The 12271-nt window shown below is 37.4% G+C and overlaps 1 protein-coding gene across 1 annotated transcript in view; it reads left to right on the top strand.

Moving 5' to 3' along the window:
* The window catches only part of APPBP2 (amyloid beta precursor protein binding protein 2), a 49828-nt gene that overhangs the window by 22638 nt on the left and 14919 nt on the right, over nt 1-12271 (top strand). The window contains exons 3-5 of the mRNA XM_042914734.1: nt 1559-1710; nt 4191-4314; nt 10053-10221. Of these exons, the coding sequence (XP_042770668.1) occupies nt 1559-1710; nt 4191-4314; nt 10053-10221 (445 nt within the window). The remainder of the gene's footprint in view (nt 1-1558; nt 1711-4190; nt 4315-10052; nt 10222-12271) is intronic.

Below are 12271 nucleotides of genomic sequence, written 5' to 3'. Positions count from 1 at the left end.
TTTTACTTACAATGTTTGGAAGGTTTATTCATGTTGTTGCTTGTATTAGTACTTCTTTCCTTTTATGGCTGAATAATTTTCCATTGTATGAATATACTGTGTTTTATTTATCTAGTCATCTGTTGGTGAACATTTTGGCTGTTTGGCTATTATGATAATACTGCTGTGAACGTTTATGGACAAGATTTTGTGTAGGCATATGTTTTCAATTGTGTATATAACTAAGGGTGTATACATATGATAACTCTGTTTAATTTTTTTAGTAAACTCTAAACTGTTTTCCATAGTGGCTGTATCATTTTGTGTTCCTACCATCAATGTATGAGAGTTCCAATTTTTACATATTTTTGTCATCACTTTTTTAGAATAATGATTACATCCTAGCAGGTGTGAAGTGGTATCTCATTGTGATTTGGGTTTGCATGTCCCTTATGACTAATGATGTTGAGCATCTTTTCTTGTACTTATTGGTCATTTGTGTACTTTCTTTGGAGAAATCTCTATTCAAATCCATTTCCCATTTTTAAATTGGGTTATTATTGAATTATAAGATGATTTGGTTTTTAAAAGTTAGTTTTAGGGGCGCCTGGGTGGCTCAGTTGGTTGATCATCTGACTCTTGATTTCGGCTCAGGGACTCTTGATTTTGGCACAGGTCGGGATCCCAGGGTTGTGGGATTGAGCTCCACGTCAGGCTCCACACTGTGTGGAGCCTGCTTAGGATTCTGTCTCTCTCCCTCTGCCCCTCTCCCCTGCTTGTGTTCTCTCTCTCTCTCTCTCTCTCTCTCTCTCTCTTTCTCAAATAATTTTTAAAAAAGAAAAGTTAGGGGCGCCTGGGTGGCTCAGTCGGTTAAGCGTCCAACTTCAGCTCAGGTCATGATCTCACAGACCGTGAGTTCGAGCCCCGCGTCGGGCTCTGTGCTGACAGCTCAGAGCCTGGAGTCTGCTTCAGATTCTGTGTTTCCCTCTCTCCCTGTCCCTCCCCTGCTCATGCTCTGTTTCTCTCTGTCTCAAAAATAAATAAAAACATTAAAAAAAAAATTTAAAAAAAAAATAAAAAAGAAAAGTTAGTTTTATTCTTTTTTATTGACATTTGTTTACACATACAGGAACACACAGTGATCTACTGAATAAAAATATTAGGCTAAATTATGGATTATTATGGCTTCATAATTCATAAGGCAGAAAGTTTTTTGTATCTTATTCCATCTTGGAAAATAATGGTAGTGTTATTTTTTAAAAAGAAAGCTAGTGGATGCCAGGGTGCTCAGTCAGTTAAGTGTCCAACTCTTGATTTGGGCTTAGGTCATGATCACACAGTTCGTGAGTTCAAGCCCTTCATTCCCAGCGTGGATCCTGCTTGGGATTCTCTCTCTCCCTCTTTCTCTGCCCCTTGCCTGCTTGCTTGCACACACCTGTGCACACCCATGCACATGTGTTCTCTTTCTTTCTCCCTCAAAATAAATAAATAAACTTAAAAAGAAATAAAAATCAAGCTAGCACTTTCTAAAACTGTAAAATATGTTATCTTTATAAAATAATCTTTTCTTCTCTTTCAGACATTTGCTTCATCATTGTTTCCAGGCTTTGATGGATCATGGTGTGAAAGTTGCTTCAGTCTTGGCCTACTCATTCAGTAGGCGGTGCTCTTACATAGCAGAATCTGATGCTGCAGTAAAAGAAAAAGCCATTCAGGTTGGCTTTGTTTTAGGTAAGTAATAGTAAAATAGAGAAGTGTTTTATTGTAGGACATGGCTCATTAAACCTACTAATGATAAAGGATTACACCAGAACATTCCCAAAGTCTACATAAGGAGGTTGAGAAAAACATCAGAAAAATTAGGTGTGATTTATTGAATGTTAACTTTGTGCCAAACACTAAAGTAGGCATTTAAATGTTATATTTTCCAAATCCTCATAACATTCCAGTGGTGTGATGGTATTAATGGCACTTTACAAATGAAAGATTCAGAAAAGTTAAGAACTTGCTCAAGTCACATAGCTGGTAGTGTACTAAAAGTTTAGAATCCTGCATCTATAAATTCCTTACCACATGTTTTGCTAACATGTCCTGCTGCCTCCAGCCTCTTTCACCAGCTTACCATATGCTGTGGCATGAGACTTAATCCTTTTAAGGCCTCAGTTTTTCAGTCTCTAAAATGAGGGTAATCCTGTATTTCCTGATGGGATGTTACAAGAATACTGAAAACATATGGGGAAGGAGTCTGAGAAGGTTTTGTTTGTTATATATAGAGAAAAATACTGTTCACATTTTGTGGAACATTAAAAAAAATGTTTATTTGGGGGTGCCTGGTGGCTCAGTCAGTTAAGCAGCCAACTTTGGCTTAAGTCATGATCTCGCGTTCGTGAGTTCGAGCCCTGCATTGGTTCTGGCAATTTGGAGCCTGGAGCCTGCTTTAGATTCTGTGTCTCCTCCTCTGTCTCTCCCCCACTTGTGCTCTGTTTCTGTCTCTCAAAAATAAATAATAAACAATAAACATTAAAAAGAAATTTTTTTAAATGTTTGTTTTAAAGACACAGAGAGTGTGAATGGGGGAGGGACAGAAAGAGATGGAGATTGAGAATCCCAACCAGGCTCTGTTCTGTCTGCACTGAGCCTGACATGAGGCTCGAACCCATGAACCATGAGATCATAACCTGAGCTGGAAGACGGTTAAACAATTGAGCCACCCAAGCACCCCTGCATAACATTTTATATATTTTTTACAAATCTACATAGATAAGTATGTTTCAGGCAACTACTTATTAAAGTTGTTACTTACCCTTCTTTTTACTTTCTTTAAAAATTTTTTTTTGAAATAATTATAGATTCACAGACAATATCAAAACCAAGAATTGACATGACTTTAACAGTATTTAAAAAAATTTTTTTTAATGTCTATTTTTGAGAGGGAAAGAGAGAGAGAGAGAGATGTGGGGGGCGGGGGGGCAGAGAGAGGGAGACACAGAATCTGAAGCAAGCTCCAGGCTCTGAGCTGTGAGCACAGAGCCTGATGGGCTCGGACTCATGAACCGTAAGTTCATGACCTGAGCCAAAGACGGATGCTTAACCAACTGAACCACCCAGGTGCCCCCAAGTTTAGTACTGTTAAGTAGACTACAGACCTTATTGCATTTTCAACAATTTTTACATGTACTCACGCGTGTGTATGTTTCTATGCAGTTGATTCCATGTAAAGATTCATATAACTCATTACCATCAAGATACAGGACTGTTCCATCAACACAGACTACCTTTCATTTTTAACTCCTCACATTAATGTGTGCACATGCCTGTTTTAGCTCTCTTACACATGCACATACACTTTCTTTGCTAACAAATTTTCATGATCATTTCCTTCAATCTTAGAATAATTCTTTGTAGTGGTCATAGACAGTTTGCTGGAAGAACTTGAGAACATTTTTCCTGAAAAGAAATTTATCCTTTGATAGTCCATGGAATAAAACTGCAGCCAAGAATTGTCCCCCAAAAATGTCTCTAGCAAAAGAGTATCTGTGATCTTGATGAATGTTAAGGTTGACATCCCTTTGGTCCTAGATGATTATGTAAAAATCTGTAGAACAACTTCAGTATCAACCAAAGTGAAAGGCAGAAAGTTTTTAGTGTTCATTGACGTCCTCTGTCAGCTCCACAAACATTTATACCAATGTCTGGTTGTTATAATGAGCCAGACTGAAGAAATATCTTGCAGGTAGAATCAAGTTCTAACAAACTCATAGTTAAGTTATTGGTCTTGATCCTAAAATTATCGCAATTTGGAGACAATGGAGACAATTTTCTTAATAATAGCTTTATTGAGATGTTCTTTGAGATTGGGTATAGAGAGACTGAAAATGTTAGGATTATTGAAATATATGGCTAATTAACTGGAAAATGTCAATTCTTAGAGTATAGAGTATTTTTAGAGGGTTAAAACTCTTGACTCCTTATTCAAGGTCTCAACTTTGATCTAATCCCCCTAGTTTGAAAGTTTTTGTTTTGTTTTTTGTTTCACAGTAGCTTTGTTTTGGGCTAAACACAGGACTTTAATATTACGGGTGTTTTCATTTTAGATAATACTGATTTTAAGCGTGTCATTTTAGCTTTCAAGTGATTTATTAAATTATTTTAAAAATTACTTATTAAATTATTTAAAATTATTTAAAGTTACTGGTTTTCTTGTCCTTTAGGTGGCTTTCTTTCAGATGCAGGGTGGTACAGCGATGCTGAGAAAGTTTTTCTGTCCTGCCTTCAGTTGTGTACTCTACATGATGAGATGCTTCATTGGTTTCGTGCAGTAGAATGTTGTGTGAGGTAAGTTGGAACAAATCCTACTGTAATGGTCCTTAGTGGCTTTTATAGTTTTAGCTTGTATAAGTATACTCCTAACAATTGGACAAACCTCAGAGGTTATATTTGTTTGTCATAGTTTCATTAGTCTGGCCTCCTATCTCTGATCACCAAAATATAGTTAACTTGCTATGGGCATCTTAGTTTAGATTTGAATATTATGAACCAGACTGTATATTTTATGTATGTATATATGTATGTATGTATGTATGTATGTGTGTATTTTTGGGAGAGAGAGAGAGCATGAGAGTGGGGAGGGGCAGAGAGAGAGAGAGACAAAGGATCTGAAGCAGGCTCTGTGCTGACAGCAGAGAGCTCAATGTGGGGCTCAAACTCACGAACCCTGAGATCATGAGCTGAACCGAAGTTGAATGCTTAACCAGCTGAGCCACCTAGGTGTCCCTATTTTATATATATATTTTTGCTATGTCGTAGAGCTTGTGTGTTCATTCACTCAACAATTATTTATTGAATGCCTCAGTGTACCCAAAACTGTGCTAGGCACTGGATGCTGGGAAAATAAAAACATGTTTTTCTTGGGTGTTTATTTTTTTTTACCCTTGTTTACATTTCTAGAATTGTGTAATAAGATTAGTATTTTATTTATAAATAACTATTTTGTTTAAAAATACATTTTTTAACATGTACTTAAAGGAAAGGCAGGCAAGGCTAGAAATAACTCTTCTTTTTTACTGTCTTCGTTTTTTCTATGTAACATTTAGTTATGGGTATTTTTATGTAAGTTTTCTCTCTGTCCCCAAATTTGATTTGACATTTTTTTTAATGTTTATTTATTTCTGAGAGAGAGAATGAGAGAGAGCCTGCACATGTGCGAGCAGGGGAGGAGCACAGAGAAAGGGAGACAGGATCTGAAGCGGGCTGTGCTGATGCAGAGAACCCCATATGGGGCTCAAACTCATGAACCATGAGATCATGTGACCCAGAATCCAGAGTTGGAACTCAATTGAGCCACCTAGGCACCCCATCTTGCTCAGTCTTAACATGAATATATTCATAAGCTAATGACTTCTAAACTTGTATATTTTCCTTCCAAACAGTGAATAGTTTAACCAGTTAAATAGTAATTGCTTTTGACAATAGCTGTTGATCAGGTAGATACAAATGTATTTTCTCATAAAAATAACATACTATGGGAGGGGCGTCTAGGTGGCTCAGTCAGTTGTGTCTGACTTCAGCTCAAGTCGTGATCTCACAGTTCATGAATTTGAGCCCTGCATCAGGCTTGCAACTGTCAAGGGCAGAGCCCGCTTTGGATCTTCTGCCCCTCTCTCTCTGCCCCTCCCCTGCTTGCGTGCCCTCTTTCAAAAACAAAACATTAAAAAAGAATAACATGCTATGAGAAAGAAGGTATATGAGAAATCTGTACCTTCTCAGTTTTATTGTGAACCTAAAACTGCTCTTAAAAATAAAATATTTTTAAAAGATAATAAAATACTATACTTACATTGTAGAACCACATTTGGAGAACCTTGAGAACCTGCCTTTTCATTAGACTGAGTATATTAAGGCAAAATTGGATCCTCAGTTGAATCTAAAAGTTTCTTGGATCCTTCATCCTGCTCTGTGTTAGCCCAGATGGACATACAGACCCTGAAGAGTCTCCATATGTTTAATTTGCCCTTTTGTTTCAGTAGACAACCAGCAGGAAGTGGAGAAAATGTCAAGCTGTGCATTTCTGGCTTAAAATATTTAGTTTGATACCCCATCATATGCCAATTATTAAATAATTTCTAGAAATTTATTTTTAGTGAGAATATAGTGAATATTGTTGGAAATGCAATTTCTAGTATTGTATAAATGAGAGGTGAATACTGTTCTTTTCCTTCTGTAAATTTACAGCCTGTGCTTGAGTTTAACCTTTTCCTCATTGAACCCTTTGGATCACTACCAACTCTGTATCTCTAATATGTATCTTTTTTTCTCAAGGTCATTTTTGGGTTTTTTTGGACTGTTGTAATACCTTCTGTCCTGGTTGTCTTCCTTTCACTCTTGGCTTTATTATAATCCATCTTCCACACTGTAGCCAGAGGAGTCTTTCTAGAGTTGCACTGTCCAGTATATAGTCATTAACCATGTACAACTTTATAAAATTAATTAAAGTTAAAAACTGGGTCCTCAGTCACATTAGGCACATTTCAGATACTCAGTAGACACTTGTGGCTGGTGGCTACCAGATTGAGCAGAGCAGATATAGAATATTTCAGGAAATTCTATTAGCGTTGTTCTAGAGCATAAACCAGATCTCACTGTTACAGCCAAAACTCCTTACCCTGACCTGGCAAGGCCCTATTAAATCTTTGTTATCTCTGCTTTCTCATCTCTCTCTCTTCTTAAAATTTTTTTTAATGTTTTATTTATTTCTGAGAGAGAGTGTGTGAGAGAGAGAGCATGAGCAGGGAAGGGGCAGAGAAAAATGGAGATATAGAATCCGAAGCAGGCTCCAGGCTCTGAGCTGTCAGCCCAGAGCCCGATGTGGGGCTCAAACCCATGGAATGTGAGATCATGACCTGAGCTGAAGTTGGACGCTCAACTGACTGAGCCACTCAAGTGCCCCTCTCTCTCTTTTTTTAAGTTTGTTTATTTTGAGAGAGAGAGAGAGAGGGAGGGAAGGGCAAAGAGAAAGGGAAAGGGAGAATCCCAAGCAGCCTCCATGCTGTCAGCACAGAGTCCAACTAAGGGCTTGATCTCCCAAACTAAGATCATGACCTGAGCTGAGATCAAGAGTTGGATGCTTAACCAACTGAGCCATCCAGACACCCCTGCTTTCTCATCTCTTTTTACATAATCCTTTATTCATAATACTTCAGACATGTTGGTCTTCTGTCTGTTCTTTGATTATGCCACATTTTTTTCCCTTTCTCAGGGCCTTTGCAGTTATTCCTTCTGTTTGAAACATGCTTCCTCACAGACCTTCACATGATTGCTTCTTCATCATTTAGGTATCAACTCAAATGTTAGCTTCTCAAGAGAATTCTTCCATATCTACCCTGAGAACCTTCTTTAGGAAGTTCCTGATCATGGGGCACCTGGCTGGCTCAGTCGGTAGAGCATGACTCTTGACCTTGGGGTTGTGAGTTGGAGCCCCACATTGGATGTAGAGATTTCTTATTTTGTTTTTAATGTTTATTTTATTTATTTTGAGAGAGAGAGAGAGAGAGTGTGAGCAGGGGAAGGGCAGAGATGAAAGGAGAGAGAATTCCAAGCAGGCTCCTTGCTGTCAGTGCAGAGCCCAATACAGGGCTTGAACTCACGAACTGCGAGATCATGACCTGAGCTGAAATCAGATGCCCAACCAACTGAGCCACCCAGGCACCCAGATGTAGAGATTTCTTAAAAAAAAAAAAAAAAAAAAAAAAAAAAAAAAAAAAAATTTAATTTGAGAGAGAGCAAGAGTGAGTGGGGGAGAGAGGTGGTGGGGTGGAGAAAGATTGAAAGAGAATCTCAAGCAGCCTCCACGCTGAGTGTAGGCTCAATCCCATGACCCTGGAATCACGATCTGAGATGAAATCAAGAGTTGGATACGTAACTGACTGAGCCACCCAGGTGCCCCAAAAATAAAATCTTTAAAAAAAAAGGAAGCTCCTGATAATGTTACCCTATTTTTATAAGATACGTAGCATTTATATTTTTTTAAGTGTATTTGTTATTTTTGAGACAGAGAGGCAGAGAGAGGGAGAGAGAGAATCCCAAGCAGATAGCCTCATGCGGGGCTCGAACTCACAGAACCATGAGATCATGACCTGAGCTGAAATCAAGAATTGGATGCTTAACTGACTGAGCCACCCAGGCACCCCGCATTTATTTTTAAATGAATGTCTTACTTTTTGGTGTGTTTGTCTGCCTATCCTATACTCCTTCCCCCTAGAGTGAATCTCCTTAGGGTCTTATTTACCACTGCATCCCTTTCACTTAGAAAAATGACTGGCACATAATAGGTGTTCAGTCAATAATGGACTGTAAGAGTCTCTCAAAACTTTATCATATGAACCAGCATATTTCTTTTTCCAGTAATCTTTTACTAGTTTTCAGTTCTATTTTCCTGTGCGTAGTTTCCATTGTGACAGGGATCATTGCTAACTACTTGACCATTAGAATAGCAATTTGGCAGTCAAATGACATTGTCTCTTTTTTCTGTATCAGTACACTTACTTTAGCATTAAAAATTTTCTATATACCAGGATGCCCGGGTGGCTTGGTCAGTTAACCGTCTGACGTCAACTTGGGTCATGATCTCATGGTTCGTGGGTTTGAACCCTGCGTTGGGCTCTCTGCTGTCAGCACAGAGCCTGGAGCCTGCTTCAGATCCTCTGTTTCCCCTCCTTGTCTCTCCCCCACTCATGCTCTCTCTCTCTCAAAAATAAAACATTGAAAAAATTTTTTTACTTGAAATGTATACCAAAACATACATTTTTTCTTTTATATTTCTGCTTAAAAATATAAATCCATTCAATTCTCCATTCTAGGAAAGCCTGAAAATGACTGCTTATTTCTGCTTTAAGTTTGAATTTGACATTATAAAAAATTCAGAATCTTTGGTTAACATTAGTATATTATTTTGCTGGAGGGTTTTAGGCTTTTCTAAAAGCAGATAACTGTATGAAGAATGTTGGAAGGATACACACTGGCATTGTATACTGTTTGCCACCTTATTGAGTTGTCTTGGTTCATTTGAAGTTATTCCATCTGTTTTCCCTGACTGTACAAAGAAATGATAGCGATTAGAAGACTGTTACATGTTTCTCATCCCGAGTCATTGATCTGTTAATATTTTTGGTATAGTTAGAAAAAATAAATTTTAAATATCTGTTTTTTATATTCTTGAAGAATCCTTCCCAGATTCTCCATACCTGGTTTCTTTTAAATGATTTTTATACCCTGTTCCCTCTCAGGGCTGAGCATTTTCAGAAGATTGTATTGGCATAATACATGCACATAAAGTTCTAGCCAGCATTATAATAGATACATAAATATATGTCAGTTCCTCACTGTTCTGTCTTGCATAGTCTATACAGATGTATGTAGTCTGTTGGTACCACAATCTGACCTAATGCATTTTGCTACTCTTACATATCATTAGATAGTGTACATGGTTTTACAGTTACTTTGTGTAAAAAACTGTATTTTTCCACCGTAGAAGATAAAGGTTATAAAAGAAATAGGTGACAATACCACTATTTTCAGTCAACCTACCTTACTGGAAAGATAACCAAAAAATGAGCATTTATGAAGCAACATGAGATAAAGTTAGTAATCAAGTATTGCACAAATAAACTAGAACAAAAGAATGGAAAGTAATGGTAGGTAATAGTATTTCATGTTGATCTTGTTTTTTCATTGTTTTCCAATTTTTTTATAATGAGACTGCATTACTTTTGGATTTGAAACAAAAAGAGTTAAGGGTTAGATGTAGCACATTCTGAGTGCACAAAGTATGCAAAATATTTAAAGAAGAAAAAGAATCAGAGTTGGATCAGATTAATCATGGGTAGTTTTCTGGGAAGAGACAACTCTTTGTGTGCTTTAGTCAGTCATGGTTTGGGGCAGATGGTTATTTTCCAGTGCTGCCCCGTACTTCTTACATCTAGTTTCCTTAACTCATTTGGGTGGTACTAAGTAGCGATCTGTGAGAGGACCATGCTAGAAATGTCAAAAATAGAGGAATGTTATTTCTGGTTTTGCAGGTTGCTTCATGTGCGAAATGGAAACTGCAAATATCACTTGGGTGAAGAGACGTTTAAGTTAGCTCAGACATATATGGATAAACTCTCAAAACATGGCCAGCAAGCAAACAAAGCTGCACTGTATGGAGAATTGTGTGCACTACTATTTGCAAAAAGTCACTATGATGAGGTGAGTGTTTTGAAGTGCATTTCATTGTGATCAGCAGGTAGCTATAAACAGGATAAAATCAAAACAAACAGATAAACAAAGAGAAACTAATAGGTACAGGCTGAGGGGATGGGAGAAATAGGTGAAGGATATTAAGAGGTACAAAATATCCAGTTACAAAATAAGTCATGGGCTTGAAAAGTACAGCATAGGGACTGTAGTCAGTAATATTGTAATAATGTATGGTGACAGATGGAACTACACTTATTGTGGTGAACATAGCATATTGTATACAATTGTCAGATCACTGCGTTGTATCCTGAAGCCACTGTAACATTGCATGTCAACTGTACTTCGATTTAAAAAAAAAGGTTGGGGGTGCCTGGCTGGCTCAGTCGGTAGAGCATGTGACTCTTGATGTCAAGTTTGTAAGTTTGAGCCCCACATTGGGTATAGAGATTACTTAAAAAAAAATAATGAAATGTGTTTAAAAAATGAAAATAAATAATAAAATAAAAATTTTGAAAGGATAAATCATACAATCTTATATTTGTCTAATCATATTTTTACATACTGGATTTACTTAAAGCAATACACATTTGTAATGGAATATTTATTATTTGTTTTGATTTTATTTTTTGTAATGGAATATTTAAAATGAGACAAAAAAACATTCTGTGAGATGTATTTTAAACATACACATATATGATTTATGGCCTATTTTGTTTTTAATTTGACCAAATATATTGCTATCTAAATTATTTTGATGGGCATGCTCTGTCAAATGAACCTTTATAGATGGTTTCTTATTGGATGTGCAGCTCTGGGTAAAATATCATAACTTGAAGGCATTCATTTTAATGGGAAGCTAGGTTTTATTTATTATACTTTATTGCATTGTTTTTCTCCTTCCTCTGCCTTATGAGAAAGATAACTTTGCTCCTGTCTTTATACTATTAAATTAATGCTTCAGCACTAATGAATATGTAGTTGAGAAGTGATTTATGTCTTTTTAACTCCTTTACTTGATTGCTTTACTTATGGAAGGATATCATAAGTATTTTATGCTGCCACATAACTGTCATTTAACTTTCATATTTTATAATTATTCTTATCTTGATTTTTGCCCCATTAATATATTCCATATTCTCCATAAAGGAAAATTACAATTAGAGGTAAAGCTAGAAAATTCTAGAATGATTATACAATGACATGCAACCCTGCTGCTAGGATCATCCTGCTATTCATATCCATCTAAGAAGACATCAAACCCACCTGTAAAAATCTAAAACCTTTACCAACATGCCTGCAATTTCTTAGGGGTGTTATGTATGTTTTTCTGGTTACGTTTGATGATGAATCCTATATCTGCTGAATTAGTTCTGTTGATGGATTCTTTTGCTGCCCCTTGTGTGCAATGATTGTTCCATAGCTTCTCAACCCAAATATAGAACTTAGCCTCTTTCTTTTATTTTCACACACCAAGAACAAAGAACCCATTCACAGAAGACCTTTGTGTGGATAGCTGACTTTATGAGATCTCCAGTGACAGTAAAGGAGGAAGTAAGAGAGAGATCTCCAACAACAGTTTGAGTAGTAGAGATGCTTACCTTAAGGGGCACCTGGGTGGCTCATTTGGTTAATCATCCAACTCATGATCTTGGCTCAGGTCTTTTTTTTTTTTTTTTTTTTTAAGTTTATTTATTTTGAGAGAGTGATGTGCATGCATGCTCCCACAAGTTGGGGAGGGGCAGAGAGAGAGAGAGAGAGAGAGAGAGAGAGAGACTCCCAAGCAGGTCCACGCCTAGCACAGAGCCCAACGCACAGGGAGGGCTCCATCTTACCAACCCTGAGTTCATGACCTCAGCCAAAATCCGGAGTCTGATGCTTAACCAACTGAGCCACCCAGGCACCCCTCAGCTCAGGTATTGATATCAGGGTCATGAACGCAAGCCTGGCATTGATTGGGTTGCGTGCTGGGTGTGAAGCTTACTTAAAAAGAAGAGGGGCGCCTGGGTGGCTCAATTGGTTTAGCGTCCGACATCGTCTCAGGTCATGATTTCACGGTTCG

This window comes from Panthera leo, chromosome E1, assembly GCF_018350215.1.
Source record: "Panthera leo isolate Ple1 chromosome E1, P.leo_Ple1_pat1.1, whole genome shotgun sequence".
NCBI classification, from domain to species: Eukaryota; Metazoa; Chordata; class Mammalia; order Carnivora; family Felidae; genus Panthera; species Panthera leo.
The sequence above is the reverse complement of the archived record's forward strand: the minus strand, read 5'-3'. Positions and strand labels throughout refer to the sequence as shown.